General features: G+C 43.5%; 1 protein-coding gene across 6 annotated transcripts; it reads left to right on the plus strand.

Annotated features, from left to right (window-relative positions):
- The first annotated feature begins 325 nt into the window (after nucleotides 1-325).
- Ctc1 (CST telomere replication complex component 1) lies at nucleotides 326-21,619 on the plus strand. Of its 6 annotated transcripts, none has more exons than XM_047547503.1 (23): nucleotides 326-439; nucleotides 2,912-3,075; nucleotides 5,693-5,930; nucleotides 6,080-6,291; nucleotides 6,637-6,793; nucleotides 9,806-10,084; nucleotides 10,190-10,318; nucleotides 10,876-11,108; nucleotides 11,224-11,401; nucleotides 11,497-11,697; nucleotides 13,126-13,252; nucleotides 13,972-14,086; nucleotides 14,452-14,755; nucleotides 14,836-14,925; nucleotides 15,159-15,352; nucleotides 17,645-17,754; nucleotides 17,853-18,024; nucleotides 18,324-18,401; nucleotides 19,338-19,482; nucleotides 19,575-19,639; nucleotides 19,852-20,017; nucleotides 20,122-20,248; nucleotides 20,388-21,618. In XM_047547503.1, the coding sequence occupies exons 1-23, from the start codon at nucleotides 407-409 to the stop codon at nucleotides 20,528-20,530; spliced, it is 3,660 nt and encodes a 1,219-aa protein (XP_047403459.1). In that variant the 5' UTR covers nucleotides 326-406; the 3' UTR covers nucleotides 20,531-21,618. The 6 variants fall into 6 exon arrangements, with proteins under 6 accessions (XP_047403459.1, XP_047403461.1, XP_047403458.1 ...); XM_047547505.1 differs by having other exon boundaries at nucleotides 17,666-17,754; XM_047547502.1 differs by lacking the exon at nucleotides 326-439 and adding an exon at nucleotides 793-1,068 and having other exon boundaries at nucleotides 20,388-21,619.
- Nucleotides 21,620-21,622: the final 3 nt, after the last annotated feature.

Below are 21,622 nucleotides of genomic sequence, written 5' to 3' on the forward strand. Positions count from 1 at the left end.
TTGACTTCTGGGAGTTCACAAACGAGTGGGTAAGAGTGAAATTATATGTAAGTTTAGGCCATAACACAAGTATGGACGATGTAATGTGACTGTATTAAGGAAGAAGCACTTCTCTGGGAAGATCAGAAGACTGAAAGATGCTTAGGAATTATCAATCACGTGGGCTGTGTTTGAGCTCCTGAGCTCTCCCACAGCGTCCCACGTGAAGGTCTAAAGAATGCCAGACAGGTAGTCACCGTAACATGAAGACAGGACGTGGGGAACCCAAGCGGCTGTACTAAGATGGATCCAAAGGGTGTGCAGTGGTAGGAGACAGAACGCGCTCCGATGACGTCACCGAGAAGCCTCCCGTGGGCCCTCGCGCTGAGCGTTCGCGCGCTTTTCAGGGGCGGAGCTTTGGCGCGTCATGGCGGCTTGCGGGGCTCAGGCTCCTAGCTCCGTGAGTGCTGCTTTCCGTCCCTTGCCCTATTTCCTTGTTCCAGATTTTATTTCTTCTCATGTTGCGTTCACCATGTGTCTCTTCCCTCTGGACTTTGCTGGCCGCGGCCGGGGATGAGGGGTCTGTCAGGCCGTTTGCTCCTACTTCTCACTGGTTCTGCGAATATTTTAGTTTATTGGTGCGGTGCCCACTCTAAACCTTAAACGCGTTCCCATCCACTCTGTAGTGGCAAACCGGGAGCTGGTTAATGGGGGCTGTAGGGCTATGGATTTCTGAAGGAGACTCCTGACGCAACTGTGGAGGAAAAGAAGTTTCAGTTCAGCAGAGTGCGTAGGAAGAATTAGCAAAGCAAAACCGCACGGTAGACGTTACAAGGCGGAAGTAAATACATGTTGAAAAGCGAGAGAAGAAAAACTCGAGTTCAGTTGGGGATTGTGGAAGAATCCAAGTCTTCCTGAAAAGCGCTTTTACTGGGAGTTGTTGGCGGACTTTAAGCCGAAGAGTGACTGGATGAGATTTGGGTTTTAGTTCACTGAAGTAGCAGTGTGGAGAGTTGGAAAGATAAGGTTGAAATACGGTGATGGAGGATGGTGGCCCTGTCGATGAAAACAGTGTTGAAGGTTCCAGAGGTGAAAACAGAATAAAAAGATAATAAAGAGAATCAAAAGGATTGATCTTGTTTAGGGAAAGGAGGGAGTTAAGGAGTACATTCTGGTTTCGTGTAAAACAACTTGTTGTTGAGGGTGCTGCATGCTAAGTTAGTGAAGATAGCATTAAAGAATTCTAAACGAGCAGGGCACAGTGAAGCACGTCTGTAATCCCAGAGCCTCGGAGACTGAGGCAGGAGGATCCCAAGTTCAAGGCCAGTGTCAGCAACTTAGTGAGACTGACTCAAAAAACAAAATTAAAAAGGCCGGGGATGTAACTCAGTGATGGAGGTCCCTAAGGGTCGGAGAAAGGAGAAAGGTAGCTCAATGATAGAGGGTCCCTAGGGAAGGTGCTAGAAGAGGAGTGGTTGTGAAAAGGGTCAGTGCTGGGCATGTGTGCTTCCTGTATATGTTGGCAAGGTGCAGACTCTGGTAGGCAGATGGATAGGACCAAAACTCAGGATTGAGAACTTTGCTAAAGTAGAATCTAGGAACAGTCATTTGTCATGGCTGTTAAAACATGCAATGGATGAGGTCTTTAAGGGAAAAGCGTGTAGTGTTTTTAAAGTTCATCTTACACAAAACCAATCTGGGGGCCTTACTTAAAATACACACCCTTACTCCATTTTGATTCAGTAGATGAGATCCATAGTTTGTCTTTTTTGTTCATTTATTTGAATTTGCCTCACAATAGGGGAAAGCTTGATTTCACTGTTGAGAAACAGTGGTGTTCAGTGTGGCAAGCAACAGACCATTCAGAAGAACAGGAAGTTAAAAAAGAAGATTGAGAGAGTAAGACAAAAAATTTGAGTCTGGGCTTTGATTTTGTTGGTGGGACAACTCTAAATAATGATCTGGTCCAGTGTCCAAAACTCTGATCATGACTGAAAGGAGAATATTTGACTGAGGTGGATAAAGGTTAGTGATAGTGTTGTCCACAAAAATGCTGAAGTCATCTAGAACTTGAAGACTGGTTTTTCAAGCTGTTTTCAAGCTCCTAAAGATTTGCTGAATATAGAAGATTGACAAGAAGGTTAATAGAGGAGCTTCAGAAGACCAGGGATGGAACTCCTAATAGAAGTAGCATTGATGATCAAGAAAGATAAAGGGGGATGGGTATATGACTTAGTAGTAGAACCATTGCCTGGCATGTCCCAGCACCACCAAAAAAAAAAAAAAAAAAGCTAAATATTTTACCCTTAAGTACTGTTGAACTCTGTTGAATTTTAAAATAAAGTTGCCTACAGTGGGAATAGGCCCACCTGATCCCCTTCCCTAAAGTAGACCAAGCTGATCCCCTTCCCTAAAGTTATATATGATGGCAACTATGTGTTCAGAATCTCAGTCAAGCGTACTAAGATGGCACATGTCCTCCTTTGGAAGCCCACTTATTAGCTGAAAAGACAGAACAGAAGACATCCAGTGGAATTATATTTTGTATATTTAGCTTTTGGAAACTCAAATCCAAAAAGGAAATGATTAAAAATTATATTCTGACTATGTCCTTTTTGTGTATTGTCCACTATTAGGAGGCATATTTACATATATTATAGAACATGTTCTTTTTTTTTTTTTTCCCTTCAGTGCTAAGGATGGAACCCAGGGCCTTGCACAGGCTAGACAAGTGCTCTACCACTGAACTACCTTCCCGCCCTGAACTGAGACTTTTAAATACCTTTACTTTTAAATACCTTTACTTTTGATCTTCATTTCTTATGCCCTCTGGATTTTTTTTTTTTTTTTTTTTCTATTCCTTTATTCCCAAAAGATTCCTTGGGGACAGAATAGTCATGAAGATATTTTAATTAGATTTACTTTTCCTTAGGAGCAAGCCTGGCTTGAAGCTGCCCAGACCTTCATCCAAGAGAGCCTTTGTCCAACTGACAAGGAACCTAATGTCCAATTCACTCAGTCAGTGATTGATTGTGTGAAGACTGTCTGGTTGTCCCAGGGGAAGTACCAAGGTTTTACACTGCCCCTCAGCTACAGGTAAGGAAGTGGAGGTTGGCAGGGATAATGAATTTGGGATTGAAAAGGAATTACCTATAGTTACATAGAGGGACGTGAGAAAAGTGAGTGGAGAACTTGGTGGTCTAGACACATCCTCTTCTGTAGAACTTTCCTATTCTCCATCTAGCTTTCCTTTTCCTGAAATTCTCCTAAATTGGCTTAAGTCAAGTTTATAGAAAAGGAGAGGAAGAAAAAGGAAGTGGGAAAGATAGAAAATTTGGAAAAAGAGCTTTCAAAGTAGAAAGAGAAGCTGGTGTTGTCTTCATTTTGTGTATTAGGAAACAGATACAAAGAGATTTCTGACTTTTTGAAGTATGGATTATTGTTTTTGAGAACTGAATTTAGGTCTGTATTTTTAAAAAATTAATTTGGGTTTTCTACTGCACTACCATTTCATAAACCATACTAGGCAATGTTAGTAAAATAATCTCGTGGCCAAATAAGTTTGAGAGGCTCTGAATATAACAACATTCTTTGGGAGAGTCACAGGGCTCATTAACATATCCAGGACTCTGAAAGATTCTGCAAAAAGAACTTGTTTACCTCCTCGCAGAAATAACCGCTATCTTGGAGACAGTTCTGTTGCCCACATTTATAATCCCAGCTAGGTAGGAAGTTGAGTTAGAAGGATCACATTTGAGGTCAGCCTCTACAATTTAGCAGGATCCTATCTCAAATAAAACAACAACAACCAAAAAACCACTGTCTTAAATATGGGTTATATTATTCCCATGAGTATCTTTACATTTTTCTACACATGCATCTATCCCTAAGTAGTCTATAGTAGAGTTTTGTGTCTTTAGATGTATTTATAAAAATGGCACTGAACCTTACATTTTCTCTGCAATTTGCTTTTTGTGCTTGACAATATATTTCTGAGATTTGTTCATATTGATACATGTAGATCTAGCATTTATTTTTACTGTTCTATGGTATTCCTTTGTGTAAGTAGACATTTCACTATCATTTAAAAAATCAAAAAGGTAGAAATATGTTTGACTTCATTTGTCATTTCCCAAACTTATCTGAGCATAGGATATTCTTTCCCTGGCACTCCCTTAAACTGCCTGTGGCAGTGTGGGACATTTCCCAGAGTCTGGCTGTGTGTGTGTAGGTCAGTAAAGGAAAAGGAACTTTGGTGAGAAGATAGCTGAGTTGTACTTTGTTTTTTGAAGCATCGTTTTAATAATTTTGTATAATTTTCTCATCTATGGACTTAAACCAATGATACTTAAAATGCTGGTCTGCCAGAATGTAAATCAACATACTGCTTCCTTTGTTGAGAGGCATTTTTGTTTGGGTATATGTGTGTGTGGTGCTGGGGATTCATTGAGAAAGTCTTGCCTGTGAAAAGATTTAGCTGATAAGAAATTGTGTTAGTGACATTGTGTGTAGTTATGTACTTAATACTCAAACTTAACATTTTGCCATTTGTATCAGTTCTTTTTTGTATGATATAAAAGAGATTTAGTGAAGTTCCCTAATAATTCTATCCTGATCCAATTCTCCTTTAACCCTTCTTTGAAAGTTAACACTGTTCTGAAGGGAAGTAGTGATTCTCAGGGTACTGACACCATCAATCTTATTAGCTGTTTGCACATTGTTCTCCAGTGGAGTTGTACTAGTTTGTACACATATTGGCATACATCCCTATGTTTTTTTGGAGGGGAGGGTACCAGGGATTAAACCCAAGGGCACTTTACCACTGAGGTATATTCTCAACCCTTTTTATTTTTTATTTAGAGATTTTGAGACAGGATCTCACTAATTTGCTTAGGTCCTTGCTAAGTTGCTAAGACTGACCTTGAACTTGTGATTTTTTTTTTTTTTTTTTTTTTTGGTGCTGGGGATTGAATCCAAGGCCTCATTCATGCTAAGTTTATGCTGTACCACTGAGCTACACCCCCAGTGATAATTTAACTATTTTTTGTATCATATCCAGGACTCATCATCTCTGTCTCAGCTTCCGAGCTGGTCTCTAGTGCTATAATATTCCATACTATGCAGGAAACTTGGCTGGGGCCATTGGAGTTCTCTATGGAGCTAAGAGCTGAGATGCTTTCAAGGGAGCTTTTTGTGATATCTGTAAAGTGTTCTCCACACATACTTATTTCTTCAGCTGCCACCCCCCTGCCCCACACACACTTTCAAGTGTTCAAGATATTCAGTGCTTTTTTTTTTTTTTTCAAGGAAGGAAGACAATTGATGAAGAGGGCATGATTTAAAAAATATATATTTTTAGTTGTAGTTGGACACAATTATTTTGTTTATTTAGTTTTTTTATGTGGTGCTGTGGAACAAACCCAGTGCCTCACACGGTCTAGGCAAGTGCTCTACCACTGAGCCACAACTCCAGTCCTCAGTGCAGACTTTCTTCTTGCATTTCCTAGACCTTGTCCAGCCACTGGAGCTAGACCCTATCCTTATTTTCTTAAAGCTTCCCCTCTCCCAGTGTTTCCTCTTCAGTCAAGCAAATAAGTTTATCTCTAGTACATATTCCCCTTCAGTCCTTCCTTTCTCTTAGAGATGAGTCAGGGTTAAGGGTATTGTAGACTTGGACTTGCTTTGCAAGACCTCTGCTTTCTTCACTCTCCAGCTTTGTCTCAGTACAGAACCTCAGGACCCACCAACGTCTCCCATGCTGCAGCCATCTGTCCTGGAGCAGCAGTGCATACCAGACATGGGCCCAAAAGGCTAGGCCAAATGGGGTCCCTCTTCCCCGGGAGCGACTGTTACTTGTAGGAACACTAACAGACCTATCAGGTGACTTGGAACAAGGGAGCAGGAATGGAAGCCTCTATGTGAAAGATAACACTGGTATGCTGAGCTGTGAGGTAAGTAGAAGTGGAAGGTCAGATACTTCAGATCATAATAGAAATGGTGCCTAGGGAGCAATGCAGCTAAATGTTTGAGGGGAAAAAATGTAGAAGACGTGGATTGTATACTAGGGTCCTGGTTAACCCATACTCTTGGTCTTTTCTAGCTCATAGACTTGGACCTTTCTTGGTTGGGCCATCTCTTCCTGTTCCCCAGTTGGAGTTATCTCCCTCCTGCCAGGTGGAATTCCTCAGGGGAAGGGCACTTGGAGCTCTGGGAAGCCCCTGTACCAGTATTTCCTTTGACTGTCAGTCCTGGCCCTCTCACACCTCTCCCTGTCTTGTACCCAGAGATTGCATCCCGCCTGCTCAGACATAGGTAACTCCTCTCTAGAGGAAGAAGGAGCAGTGTAAAGCTTGGAGGATGGTGCTCATTCACTGGAGGGAGGGAAATAATGGTTTTGATAATAATATAAATGGAATGTTCCAAATCAAGGGAACAATGGTGCCTTGAATATTAAGACTGTTAATAGGAGGATTCTTTTAAGGGAAATGTATCTTATCTAAGGGCAAGAAGAATTTGAAGGATTTTAGAATAATAGCTTTGGACTTTGAACATTTTACCTTTTGCCAGATTGTTCTTTATGATGGGAGGGAAGACATTTGTAGGGAGAAAGAAAAGGGGGGAAAATCCCTTCATTCTCTCCTCTCCCTTCCTTTTTAGAAGCAAGTTCAGAGTTGAGCAGCACAATCTGGCCGGGAAGCTGATTCAATTGAGTGCTCTGGTGAAAAGTAAAAAGAAAGCATACTTTATCCTCTCTCTTGGTGAATTATCCCCAACTGTCAGCCAAGCCATCAGCCATGTGTCCATCATTGTGCAGGTGAGGAGTAGGGTCCATTCAGGGGCACTTGGGTATGGAAGGTATTCTAATAGGAATAATATTGTAGGAGGAACCACATAGGAAAGGAAGACAGCTGGGGAAACTTGTTTTCTGGAATAGTGCTGTAGAAGGAAGATTCAAGACAGTGTTGTTGTCTGTATGCAAGTAGAGAAAAGACTTTCCTGCTGTGCAGTTTATTTGAGTAGATAGCCTTTGCATTGTATTTGATAGTTTTTTAAAACTACCAGGGGCTGTGATTGTAGCTCAGTGGTAGAGTGCTTATCTAGCATGTGTAAGGCCCTGGGTTCATTCCCATACTGGGGAAAAAAAAATCCCATGAAAAAAAACCCCCAAATTACCAAAATCACTTATTTTTCTCCTACCTTAGGATGACCAAACAAAATTCAGTGCGAGGGAGGCTGGAGTTATGGTTCAGTGGTAGAACACTTGCCTAGCATGTGTGAGGCACTGGGTTCAATTCCCAGCACTATATGTAAATAAATAAAGTCCACTGACAACTAAAAAAAAAAAAAAAAATTAAAAAAAAAAATCAGTGCTAGGGATCAAACCCAGGGTTTGGTGCATATGAGGCAAATACTTTGCCACTGAACTACACCCCTCAGCTTCTGAAACAATGTGTTTTAGGGGGTTGAGGGAGTACTGGAGATTGAACCCAGGAGCTTTACCACTGAGCTACATCCCCAGCCCTTTTTATTTTGAGACCAGGTCTTACTAAGTTGCTTAGGACCTTGCTGAGTTGCTGAGGCTGGCCTTGAATTTGGGACTCTCCTGCCTCAGCCTCCTTGGGTTCTGGGATGACAGTTGTACACTGCCATGCCCAGCAAGCAATAAGCATTTTTTATTTTTTAAGCAATAAGTAATTTTCTTTGGTTGTACATAGATAGAATACCTTTATTTTATTTATTTTTATGTGGTGCTGAAGATCGAACCCAGTGCTCCAGTGCCTCACACATGGTAGGCAAGTGCACTAGCCACAATCGTAGCCCCAGCCATAAGTTTTAACTAAGGTCTCTACCACTAAGCCACAATCGTAGCCCCAGCCGTAAGTTTTAACTAAGGTCTCAGCAATATCTCAAGATGAGATGTGATGTCCAGGGTCTGCTTGGTGAGATTCTGCTGGGTGTTGAGTAGAATGGAGTTCTGTTAAGTTGAGCAAGATGATTGTGAAGTGTCATGAATGTGTTTTGAAGCCTCTGAAAATAGCAACAGTGCTTTTCTGCCTTTGGGAGGAGCATGCCCTAGAAGATTGTTATATTCATGAACAGTTTTATCCATGAAACTTTTTCCCTCAGGCTTCAATTTCTTCAAAAACTGCCCCACTCTCTTCCTTCTCCAGTTCATATTATACCCTGCATGGCCTTTCTGGGCTTTTTTCATTTTGGTGCGCCTGTTTCTTTCTCCTGCAAACCCAAAAACATTCCTTTTTCTCACTCTTCACCTGTGTTTTCACTGCCCCTGAATCATGCCTTGCCCATTTTGAATTTTGAACATTTTTTGTTGTTGCCTCTTCCTTCTAGCATTGGTCTCTCTCTTTTCCCCTTATGTAAACCAAGGGTTGAACATCCCATGTCTGAAATCTATAATGCTCCAAAATCTGGAACTTTTTGAGCACCAATATGAGGTTTAGTGGAGTCTTCATGAGGAAGTAGAATCTTACATACCTGACTTTATGTGATGGGTTGAAGTTTGAACATAGGCGCACTAAAAATATCAGATAAAACTACCTTCAGTCTATGTGTATGAGATGTATATGCAACATAAGTGAATTTAATGTTTAGAAATGGGTTGCACCCCCAAGATATTTGGTATATGAATATGCAGATATTCTCAGAATCTAAAAAAAAATAAAAAATAAAAAATTTGAAACACTTCTAGTCCCAGGTATTTCAGATAAGGGTTACTTAGCTATATTATTCTTTTTGTTGTTGTTGTTGTAATTAGTTATACATGACAGCAAAATTCATTTTGACTCATTGTACACAAATGAAGCACAACTTTTCATTTCTCTGGTTATACACAATGCAGAGTCACCCTAATTGTGCAGTCATACATGTACATAGGGTAATAATGGCCATCTCATTCTACCATTCTTCCTACCCCCTCAGCTACATTATTCTTCAGGGCCCAGTTTAATTCAGCTTAATTCACGAAGCATTCCTGGTCATTTCTCCCTCCGCACTTCCCCATCCCTGCTTTTTTTTTCTCTTGTGGTTTAGGGATTGAACCCAGAGGTAGTCTACCACTGTGCTATATCCCCAGTCCTTTATTTTGTTTTGTTTTGAGACAAGGTCTCACTCAGTTGCCCAGGCTGACCTTGACTTTGCTATCCTCCTATCTCAGACTCCTGCATAGCTGAGATTATAGGCAGTGCCACCATGCCTGGCTTTTCCAAATGTGTATTGATACCCTACCAAATGTGTTATTTTCTATACTTGTTAATATATGGCTTTATATTCACCATAGGTTTGAAACATGGTTGAGAAAAGGGAATTGTTTCTTGTATTTTCCTAGACATCTATCCCAATACTAGATACATATATACCTAACACGTATTTTTTTTTTTTTTTTTTGGCGGTACTGGGGATTGAACTCAGGGCCTTGTGCTTGCAAGGCAAGCACTCTACCAGCTGAGCTATCTCCCCAGCCCCCTAACACGTATTGATGACAAAAATGAAATGTTATGGGGGGTGGAAGAGGGAAAATGCTAAGAAGGGCATATGTTTATCAATGGAGTATTTATGTATTCTGAAGGAAGTTTTAGGGATGATTTATATCTTGTGGAAGGAATTAGGAAATATTTGGCATCTCCTGTGAGGTGGGAGAGATCCTGAAAGTTCTGTGGCTTAAGATTTAATTGGAAAATAGACAAAATGAAGAGACAGGGAAGACTCAAGAGAAGCAGGTCTTTAAGGTTCAGTTGTAATGGGAAGGGACTGACAGTGCTGTGGGGAGTGTCTCATGTGCCATGTTGCCTACCTCTCTGTAAGCCAGATCCCTGCCCAGCTGGTGTGGCACCGGGCTCTTTGCCCTGGTAAGGCCTATGTGCTGACACAACTGCGAGTATCCAGGATCCGTGGTCACCATTACTGTGTTTGGATGACCAGTCCCTTCTCCCATCTGATGCTGCTGGAACCAGAATGTGTGCAAGAGCTGGAGCTGGAAGGACCCTTCTTGGAGACTGACTCCAAATCACTTCCCACATCCAGCAACTTCCAGGACAAGAAGGAACCAAAAGGTCTTATGCGGGATTCTAGACTCTTACACTATACGGTAAGCCTGAGGAAAAGACAGATCCTAGAGCTTGTGGGGCAGGAAATGTGGATATCACAAAGAGTAAGAAGATGGTGACCAACTGCACCACTGGCCTCTTTTCAGGGAATAGTCACTGGTGTGTTGAATGAGCCTGCTGGCCTCTATGAGTTGGATGGGCAGCTGGGCCTCTGCCTTGCATACCAGCAGTTTCACGACCTCAGGCGGGTGATGCGACCAGGGGTCTGCCTGGAGGTATGTGAGAGGTCAGGGATGACTGCAAAGAGACCCTCTCAGTAGTTTTTCTTACCTTCACAGGCTAGTCTTTTTTTGCAGATGAGAACCTCTGTAGCAAAAACATACAAACAATAAGTATGCATTGGAGGGAGTACTTTTGTTAAAAAATTATTTGGACAAGAGCTTAGAAAGAAAAGGAGTAATCTTAAGTTCTGGGAGGAGGGGTTGGGGCCAAAGCAGCTTCTTCACAAAAGGCCTTCTGACTGAGGGAAGAGATGGCTAAAGCACAGGTCCCAGGCCAGGAGCCTAGGAAAAAGACAGAGCCACACCTATCCAACCAGGGGTCACCTAGCCCTGAGAAAGAGGAAAGACTGACACACATGAAAGATGATGCTAACTTTAAGGGAGTGGGTTGTGATGGCAGGAGAGGTATGAAGTCTGGAAGAAAATAGCCAGCATAGAGGAAGTTGTGTTTCTTTCTCCTGAAACCCAAGCAGCAGAAACTAATTACCTCTGCCTGGGGTCATAGAGTTCAGACTTTACCTCTGCTTTTTCACTTTTTTATTTTCTTGCAGCTCCAGGATGTTCACCTCCTCCAGTCAGTGGGTGGAGGGACAACAAGACCAGTGCTAGCATCCTGCCTCCGTGGAGCTATCCTGCTTCGGGGCTTTTCTTGTCAGAAGCCTGGGACTCAGTCATCCCTCCAAACTCATGGGGCCTCCTTGTATGAGCAGTTGGTGTGGGAACGGCAGTTAGGTCTTCCTCTCTACCTGTGGGCTGTCAAGGTCCTGGAAGAGCTGGCCTGCAAGTGAGGAGAATGAGGGTATGGGTTGGGGAGTAGGACACTTTTTCTGGAAGGGAAGCAGGAACCTGGAGGATCAGGGTCTTTGGGGGAAGTGACTATGCTTCTTTCCCTGGCCAAGGCTATGTCCCCACCTGTTGAGACACCAGCAGTTCCTGCAGCATTCTTCTCCTGGAAACCCTAGTCTGGGATTGCAACTCTTGGCTCCCACCCTGGATGCTCTAGCCCTGCCCAGCAGATCCATTCGGAATGCACACAAGGAGATCCTTGAAGAGCCACATCACTGTCCCCTACAGAAAGTATGAGGATGCAAGGAAAGGTGGGAGGCAGAGCCAATGCATTGGCAGACGCCAGGGCACAGGGCATACAATTTGATTTCTCCTCTCCCTGACAGTATGCTCAGCTGCAGACTCCCTGCTCTTTCCCAACTCTGGCCACTCTGGCAGAGGAAGGACGGCATAGGGCTTGGGCCTCCTTTGACCCAAAGGAACTTCTGCCTCTCCCAGAGGCTGCCCACCTGCCCTGCTGCCAACTTAATCACCGCCTGGCCTGGTCCTGGATCTGTCTGCCTCCTGCTGCCTTCCACCCACCCCAGGTAAGAGGCTCCAGAGACTTGGGGAACTACCTCTTTTTGCCATCTTTATTGCCCTGTCCCCTAGTCCAGGTCATTGTCATTTTTTTGTCATTTAGACTATACTAGTCTTCTATCTGCCCCATCCGTTCTTGGCCCTCACCAACTCATCCTCCCTATGGCAGTTAAAAAGGGAGGTAAACTGGGCATGGTGATGCATGCGTGTAATCCCAGCATCTCAAGAGGCTGAGGCAGGAGGATTGAGAGTTCAAAGCCAGCCTCAGCAACTTAGCGAGGCCCTAAGCAACTCAGTGAGAACCTGTCTCAAAAGAAAGTGTAAAAAAGAAGGGGGTGGCAAGGGTGGGTAAGAGAAGAATGGAGGAACTTTGGATTGTGTAGAGGGAACTGGGGTAGTAGTGGGTGGGGAAGGAAAGATGGTGGACTGAGACAGACATTACCCTGTGTACATGTATGATTATACAAATGGTGTGAATCTACATTGTGTACAACCATAGAAATGAAAAGTTTTACCCCGTTTGTGTTCAGTGAATCAAAATGCAGTCTGTAAAAAAAAAAAAGTACAAAAACGAGCTGGGGATGTGGCTCAGTGGTTGAGTGCCCTGGGTTCAATCCCCAGTACAAAAAAAAAAAGAGTGAGATAAAAATGTAACTTGGAGCTGGATGTGATGACACATGGCTGTAATCTCAGCTACCTGGGAGGCTCAGCAGGAGACTGCAGGTTTGAGACCAGCCTGGGCAACATAGTGAGACCCTGTCTCAAAATAAAAAGGGACTGTGAATATAGATAGCTCAGTGGTGGAGTACTTTCCTAGCATGCATGAGACTCTGGGTTCAATCCCTAGTACTAAAAAAGAAGAAGAAATTTAATATGGATTATAGGATTCTCTTGCTTAAATTCTCTTCAGGGTTCTCCTAATATACATAAAGTAAAACCAAACTTATCTTTTTGTCCTTTGAGATCCTGCATGGTCTCTTTAACTCATGGTCTCTCTCTTTTTTTTTTTGGTAGTAAGGATTGAACCCAGGGGTGCTTAACTACTGGACCACATCCCCAACCCTTTTTAAAATATTTTATTTAGAGACAGGGTCTCACTGAGTTGCTAAGTGCCTCCCTAAATTGCTGAGGCTGGCTTTGAACTTGAGATCCTCCTGCCTCAGCCTCCCGAGCCCTGAGATTACAGGCGTGTGCCACCATGCCTGGTTCTCATGGTCTCTTAACTTGTACTTTATTTCTTGCTACTAAATGTATGAATGTTTATGATATTTTTTCATGTCTATCTTCTTCCTTGAGTATAGATTCTTTGTGATCAGAGACCATGTCTTTTTAGTTTATTCTATAGTGCTACCATTTAACACAGCACTTGGCGCATAGTGAATGGTCAATATTTGTTTAATAAACTTTTTAATACGTTGGCCTTCCTCTTCCTGCAGGCTTTAGTTGGGGTTCTGGTGGCTTCATCTCACAAAGGTTGTTTGCAGCTTCGGGACCGAAGTGGTTCCCTCTCCTGCCTGCTCCTGGCCAAGCACTCACAACCCCTCACTGATCCTCAGCTTATAGGTATGAAGTTTGGAGGTGAAAAGATGGTGGTATATGATAGAGGTTCTCATAATCAAGAGTGTCAGGAGGAAACTTCTGCAGGAGTTTGCTAGAAATCTGAAGTGACATGATGATTAACAACTTTGGGGAGAGGTTAGGCACAGTGGTGCATGACTATAATCCCAGCCGCTCGGGAGGATGAGGTAGAAAGATCACAGTTTGAAGCCAGTCTTAGTGAGACTTGAAATAAAAACGACTGGGAATGTAGCTCTGGTAGAATGCCCCTGGGTTCCATCCCTAGCACCACAAAGACAAAACAAAAATACCAGCAGTTTTGGGGTGAATTTTGGGAGACTGATATGGCAGGTAGAGAAAAGGAGCCAGGGAAACCCTAGCCAGAACTGCAATTCCCAGCTTTCATTTCTATCTGCATGGCACCTAACACACACCAGATTACAACTCTTGTTTATAATATTCTTAATTTGGAAAAACAATGATCTTATTTGGCTTACTGGAAATATATGCAGGGAAAATTTGTTAGGCATTTTCAGGATTTGTGTAAAAGTACAACTGAAGCCTTTCAACTGGAAGGCCATGGAAAGGATTGTACATGCAGATGGAATGGTTTCTCCCTGGAGGTATCACTCTTCCAGGGAGTTGGGGTGGGTGGTCACTTGTGGACCTTCACTTCCTGTGAGGGGAGCAGTTCTCTTTTTTTGCAAATACAACTTTTTCTCTAGGTTGCCTAGTACGGACAGAGAAGTTCCAGTTGGTGGTAGAGAGGGACGTCAGAAGCAACTTCCCTTCCTGGAAGGAGCTAGGCATGACTGGTTTCATCCAGAAACAGCAAGCCAGGTGGGCTTCTTGGGTTAGTAACTGTCCTCTCAAGTCTGAGAGGAAGGAAGGGCCTGGTGCAGGTTTCGGGAATGTTGAGACCCAAAACACCCAGTGACTGGGCACAGTCGCACAAGCCTATAATCCCAAGACTTGGGAGGGTGAGGCAGGAGGATTGCAAGTTTCAGAACAACCTCAGCAACTTGGTGAGCTCCTAAGCAACTTAGCAATACCCTAACTCAAAATTTAAAAAAAGAGTTGGGGCGGGGGACTGGGAATACAGCTCAGTGATAACGCACTCCTAGGATCAATTCTCAGTACCAAAAAAAAGAAAGATAAAGAAAAACATCCAATGCCTACATTGCTATTTCTCTCTGTCCTAACAGAGTCTACGCCCAGTTCTTTCTGGCAGATGCCCTGATTCTGCCTGTGCCCAGATCCTTCCATCATTCCTCAGCACCACCTCAGACAGAGCCTACCTGCTTAGGACAGAGCCGACTATTCTTGCTGTCCCACAAAGAGGCCCTCATGAAGCGGAATTTTTGTACCTCCTTGGGAACCACTTCAGAGGTGCCCAAGCCCACCCTCAGTTTCCATGTATCAGGTTGCTGGCTTGGGGGCACCCAGAAAAAGGAGAGGATTGGATGGGGCCCGCCTGAGCCCCTCACAGTTGAGAACAAGGATCAGAAGGTAAACTGGCTCCTAAGACTTGACCTCCCCTGTCCTGAGCTCTAGGTTGGGACCCAGCACCTTGCTGTCCTTCCTCACAGGTTCTCCTCATCTTCCTTGGCTCTTCAGTCCGCTGGTTTGAGTTTTTGCACCCAGGGCAGGTTTACCGACTTGTGGCTCCTGGCCCTGCTGTGAGTACTCTATCTCATCTTACCTTTCCCCAGGAAGTTGTGTTTGGGTTGAAATTGAAAGGGTATACTAGTCCCTCTAGCTCTTCTAAAAGAAGACTGGGTTTAGATGAACTAGAAGGCGTCTCTGTGTTGAGCTCATTTCCTCAGGCTCTAGAAAGAAAGCAACATTGGAAGCTTTCATGAACCATCTTTCCCAGGATATACTCAGAGGCAATCTTCCCATTTTTTGGCAGACACCAAAATTGTTCGAGGTGGAGGGGTCATCCTGTACATCTCAACGTCCTCTGGAGTTGGCTGGCTGTGTGTCCTGCCTCACTGTTCAAGATGAGTGGACCCTGGAGCTTGAGAGCGCTCAAGACTTACCTGATATGCTGGGAATACACAAAGCATTGTCTGGATCCTTGTTGACTGACTTACTTGGTGCCAAGTAAATGTCCACCAGCCCCTTCAGTTAATTTGGCCATGCTCCCTTCCTCCATGCTTACTGGGGTTTGGTAAACAATCTGTTCTCTGCTACATGTATTTCCTTTGTTGACCTTGAATTCCTGAGCTTAAGTGGTCCTCCTACCTCATCCTCCTAAGTATTTGGGATTACAGGTGTGCCATCACACCCAGCTAACATTTTTTTTTTTTTTTTGTGGCGGGGGAATTGAACCGAGCAGCACTTAATCACTTTTTATTTATTTATTTTTATTTTTTGTTTTGAGACAGGATCTTGCTAAGTTGCTTAGGCCTTGCTCAGTTACTAAAGCTGGTTTGAACTTGTGATCCTTTTGCCTCAGCCTCCCTAGCCACTGGGATTACAGGCATGTGCCACCATGCTGGGCAACATGTTTCTTTAATGTGGTGTACATGGTAGAAGAGTGATATCAGTGCAGGAGAGAAATTGTGTTTCATACTGAGTTTTTCCCCAAGTGCATCACTATTTGGAAATGATCACAAGCCAGGTGTTCTCACACTTAAGGAAAAGCTTTAGCAATGAAAGGAAATATGAGAAACCTCCAAAAGTGTAAGGAAGTGACTGAAAATATAGAAGGGTCTTCATTGAGTACAAGAAGTGGCCAGCTGATGACAGCAGGAAAAACAGTAATTCCTGGTGTAAGCTTTGTGGGGTGACAGCAAGTACAAATGAAAAAGGTATGGAGAAATTTCTCTCTGTATAAAAAAAATTTTTTTTTTTCTGTTTGTACATGGAGTAACAGCATACCATTTGCGTAATCATACATTTACATAGGGTAATGATGTTTGATTCATTCTGTTATTTTTTCCTTCCCCCCCACCCCTCCCACCCCTCTTTTCCCTCTATACAGTCCCTCCTTCCTTCATTCTTGCTCCCCTCCCACCCCCTATTATGTGTCATCATCTGCTTATCAGCGAGATCATTCGTCCTTTGGTTTTTTGAGATTGGCTTATCTCACTTAGCATGATATTCTTCAGTTTCATCCATTTGCCTGCAAATGCCATAATTTTACTATTCTTTATAGCTGAGTAATATTCCATTGTATATATATACCACAGTTTCTTTATCCATTCATCAATTGAAGGACATCTATGTTGGTTCCACAGTCTGGCTATTGTGAATTGAGCAGCTATGAACATTGATGTGGCTGTATCTCTGTAGTATGCTGGAAAAAAAAAAAAATTCTATTGAGTTGTCTGTAATTTTTATGAAATAATCTATTAGAAGAGAGTGTTTAAAGATAGTAGAATGAATCAGATGTAACTTTCCTGTGTCTGTATATGACTACAGCACCAGTGAAACTCCATATCATGGAGATCCATAATTAGAATGGGATCCTAATTAGAATATGTTAAACTCCATGTATGTATAATATGTCAAAGTACACTCTATTGTCGTGTATATCTAAAAAGAACAAAAAAATCTCAAAAACAAAAATAACTGAATGTTTTGAACCAGGCACAGTGGCACACACCTGTAAACTCCAGCTAAGGCAGGAGGCCCTAAGCAACTTAGCAAGACCCTATCTCAAAATAAAAAAAAAAAAAGGGCTGAGGATGGGGATGTGGCTCAGTGAATAAGTGCCCCTGTAATCAGTCTTGTTGTATATGTTCTTGTACACAGAAAAAAAAGAAGTGAATGTTTTGAGATGAGGATGCAGCTCAATAGTACAGCACTTGCCTAACAAGTCCTGGATTCAATCCCTGGTACCACAAAGAAAAAAAAAATGTTTCCAAGGACCCATATTTTTAGGGAGGGTGCCTGAGCCCCAAGGCTTAAGGCTGCAAATGAGACTGAGATTCTAGATGGAACCTAGAATTGAAGGAAAAGCCTTCAGTAATGCCTCTGCTTCTAAAGTTGTGTAGGTTTCTTTCTTTTTTTCTTTAATTAAAAAAATTTTTTTTCCATTTCTGAGGTTTGAACCCAGGGCTCTCAACTATTGAACTACATCTCCAGTCTTTTTAATTTTGATACAGGGTCTTGCTGAGTTTACTAGATACTTGGGACTTATTATCCTCTTGCCTCAACCTCCCAAGTAACTAACTAGGATTACAGGGGTGCATCACCACAAAGTTGTACAGTTGAATGCACTGCCACAACCCTGTTTTTCCCACACATTCTGTTTTAGTGAACAGTTTGGCAGAGCTCAAGATATTCTAGGGACCTTATTTATGAAATTTTAACTAATACTGTGACTCCTTTTTCTATTCTCTGTACTGACCCTCTACATTCTATATGTTCTTGTGCCTCTGTTTCCAGTGTATTTCTTTTACCTTCCAGCGTCACTGATTCCTTGGTGTCTTTCTCAGCTGAGATTTTGTCACGGACAGTGTGTGAGTCACTTAAGCCCGTTTGTCAGATGAAGCCTGGTAATGACTACTTCTTCAGTGGGGTGGGTTTGAAATAAAGCGATGGGACCCTTGTGGTCCTGACAGATCCCACTAGCACCTCTCTCCTTCTTCTATAGGGAACACTGAGGTAAGAAGGTGTGTGAAGCTAACTGTAGCTATAGGGACTGCTGACTCTGAATTCCTCCCTCGCCTGGACATATATATTGAAGACCCACACTTGCCTCCCCCACTAGGACTTCTTCCAGGAGCTCGAGTTCACTTTAACCAACTGGAAAAAAGAATTTCCAGGTGAAAATCTGTGTTGTGTGGCCATACCTCCTCTTCTACTGATGTGCTTCCCTTGAACACAGCCTCACCAAATTGCCATAAGGACAGCTTCTCTGCTATTTCTTTCAATGTTAGTCTGCTATATGCTCTCTACCCCACCCACCCTGAGATATTACAGACTAGTCCTCTTATTTCCCTTGCTTCAGTAGAGCTGGGGCTAGGGTACATCCCTGGGAGTGGGGGAGAAGCCAAGCTTGTAAGGCATGATCTATGAATCCCAGCTCCCACTGCATTCTGATTACTTTCTTCTGTTCTTACAGGTCTCACAATGTTTATTGTTGCTTTCGGTCATCTACTTATGTGCAGGTCCTGAGTTTTCCTCCGGAGACCACAGTCAGGTCAGTGCCTAGGTCCTGACCCGTAAACTTCATGACCTCATACTCACATCCCACTCATGTCTCTGGCTCAGGAACTTTTACCATTATTACAGTCTTCTCTCATAGCAGACTGTTGAGTCAGAAGGATTTCCTATATCCCAAATAAAGAATGCCCAACACCTGTCATTTTATCCAAAAAGATTTAACATTCTAGACTTTGGAAGGATTTTCAGTCTGAAATGTATATGTCTCTTTCTTGGCTAACATCTTATGTTCAAGCCTGAGAAATAACTGGTGACTATTGGAGATCAGAAATCAAAATTGGATGGGGGCCATAAGGTTTCCAGGAGAACATGGAACCCACTATTGTCCATCCCCATGCCTGCTAAATTGTGTGAGAACCACCCAACTTCCTGCCTGTTTTTGTTTGGTTTTCTTTTCTTTTCTTTTTGAGGCGGGGATGGGGGAGTACCAGGGATTGAACTCAGGGACACTCCACCACTGAGCCACATCCCCAGCCCTATTTTGTATTTTATTTAGAGATGGGATCTCAGTGAGTTGCTTAGCGCCTTGCTTTTGCTGAGGCTGGTTTTGAACTCGTGATCCTCCTGCCTCAGCCTCCCTAGCTGCTGGGATTACAGGCATGCACCACCACACCCAGCTCCAGCTTCCTCTTTCCTCTCCTCTCTTTCCTCTCCCTTCTCCCCTTCCTACTCTCCCCTCTCCTTTATTACCCCTGGTCCTGGGGATTGAACTCGGGGTACCCTACCACTGAGCTATATCTCCATCCCTTATGTTTTGTTATGTGACAGGGTCTTGCTTTAAGTTGCTCAAGTTGATCTTGAACTTGTGATCTTCCTGCCTCAGCCTCTAGTCTTGCTGGGATTAAAGGCCTTGTATTACCATGCCTAGCTCCTTCTGCCCATTTCTTGATCCTCTCTCTCCCTTCCTCCATAGTGCTCCACTGCCTCACATCTACCTGGCTGAACTTCAGCAGGGTAACTGGGGCCCATTCCAAGCCACTGCATCTTGCCATGTCATTTCCGTTGTCAGCCTTCAGCTCCTGTGGGTGTGTGCACATTGTACCAGTGTCTGCCCCCAGGTACAGGAGGGGAACCTGTTGAGCTGGGTGTGGAATGCCAGAGGGATGTGATGGGACCAAGAGGACTTTTCCAATGACTTTTTTCAACCCAGGGAAGGTGTATTCGTCAGGGTCCCGCTTGCTCCACTCAGACTTCTATAAGCCAAGCCAGCATCAGGTGAGCACCCAACACACTGTTTAACTCCCTTGTTAAGGTAGCTTCCTCTGAGTTAGCATAATTTTTGGCTCATGTGAATTGCTTAATAAATATTTTTAGAATGAATGAGGGTAGAGTAAGCTAAAGACTAGAAATGATGGGGAAGGAGGTATGTTGCGTCCAAGAGATTGACCACTCAGGTTTACTTTGGGGATTTCTGCTTTCTTCCACAGACTTCTGGTAGAGGATGGGACTGCTGAGGCGATGGTGACCTGTAGGAATTATCATGTGGCAGCAGCACTAGGGCTATGTCCTAATGAGTGGACCTCCCTCCTAGAGTTTATCCGAAAGCCAGGGAGAGTAGTCTTGAAATTTACAGGACCTGGAGCGCAACTAGAGGTGAGGTGTGATTAGAAGGTGGGGGCTCAGATACCCTGGTTCCTGGAAATTTGGTAGAAGGTTGGGAGCTTGAGTTCTGACTAATCCTGAGTTTCCCTTTCTAGTCTTCAGCCAAGATTGAGGAACCCTTGATTCTCTACCTCCACACACTTTGTACCAGCCCTTCTGTCCTCCGCCCTGTTGTGCTTTCTTTTGAGCTTGAGAGGAAACCCTCTAATATTACTCCATTAGGTAAGGGTGGTGCAGATAGGTGGGTCTCAGGGAGGAGGCATAAGGAATTGATAAGGAATTTTGGAGTTGGGGGGAGAATGGTGAATGGGTACAAAAAAACACACCTGTGGCATTTGTTTTTCCTCTTTTCCCATCTCAGAACCTCCTCGGCTACAGCGGTTCCAGTGTGGAGAGTTCCCTCTCCTGACTAGGGTGAATCCCAGGCTCCAACTGGCCTGTCTTTGTATCCAGGAGTCATCAGAGCACCCCAACTCTCAGGGGGCCTTCACTTCTTCATGTTAACCTGAACTGCAAGGATTGTCAGAAAATTCTTCCTTAGTGGAAAATTTCAGGCCTTTCTGCTCCGGTTGTGGCCATGGCCCAGATCTTTGGATTCACAAACTGCTACCCCCTGTGATCTTTTATTCTGGTGCCAGCCTGCCTCAGGAACACTGTGGGAACAGCAAATCTGCGCTATTGATATTTCCTTTGCTTGGGAGTTAAGGCACCTTCACTCACAGGTGACCCTAAGCATTTGGATCTACCTTTGTGGCAGGAACTAGAGGAATCAAAAAAGGTTGCCCCTTATGAGGACGTTTTTGACAGTGATTTGAACTGCAGTAAAGCTTTCTGGGAACATTTCTCATTTAGGTCCATCTCATTCCTCCATTTCTGGTATTCTGGTAGGGACTGAGCAAATCCAACTCTGTAAGCTTGGAATCTACAATCTTAGCAAGTACTAATTTCAAACCTCCTGACTCCCTGGTGGCTGGCCCATTGTTCATCATTATTTCAACCCTTTGTTTACACAGTGCCAACTATGGAAAGTGATTCATAGTAGAACTTCTGGTCCAGCAGGATGATACCACAGAGAGTAAATTGAGAAATGGAGGGTAGTTTAGAGAATATGGCTATGGTGGTCTCAGCAAGGTTGGGCCTGGGAAAAAGTGAGGTATGACAGCCTAGAGATGTTGGGAAGTACAACACTGGTGTTGGGGAGGGAAGGAGGAATACGGGAAGACGGATTCTTCTACTGTAAGACTCCAGAGGAGGGGTCAGCACTGTGGGTTCCCCCACGGCCAGGCCTAGGTAAGATCATTGACCAACACCATGAGACCGCAGGAACTCGCAAATCGACAGGTAGAATTAATCTGCATGCATTTAGTTGTCCACCCCGTTTCAGCTGAGAGCTACTTGCTCTCTAGGTGTAGAGGTAGAGCGAAGCCCCTTTAGAGCTGTTTAAGGAGCATATCTTCTTGACTGTTAAGGATAGGTTTCAGTCTGCATTGGAGTATTTTTTAGTTTGAAATGCCTACTTGCCAAGATTATAGATTGTAAACCCATGAATTGGGTTCACTCAGGCCCTATCAGAACACCTGAAGTGGAGGTATAAGG

The sequence above is a fragment of the Sciurus carolinensis genome, chromosome 3, assembly GCF_902686445.1.
Source record: "Sciurus carolinensis chromosome 3, mSciCar1.2, whole genome shotgun sequence".
NCBI lineage: Eukaryota > Metazoa > Chordata > Mammalia > Rodentia > Sciuridae > Sciurus > Sciurus carolinensis.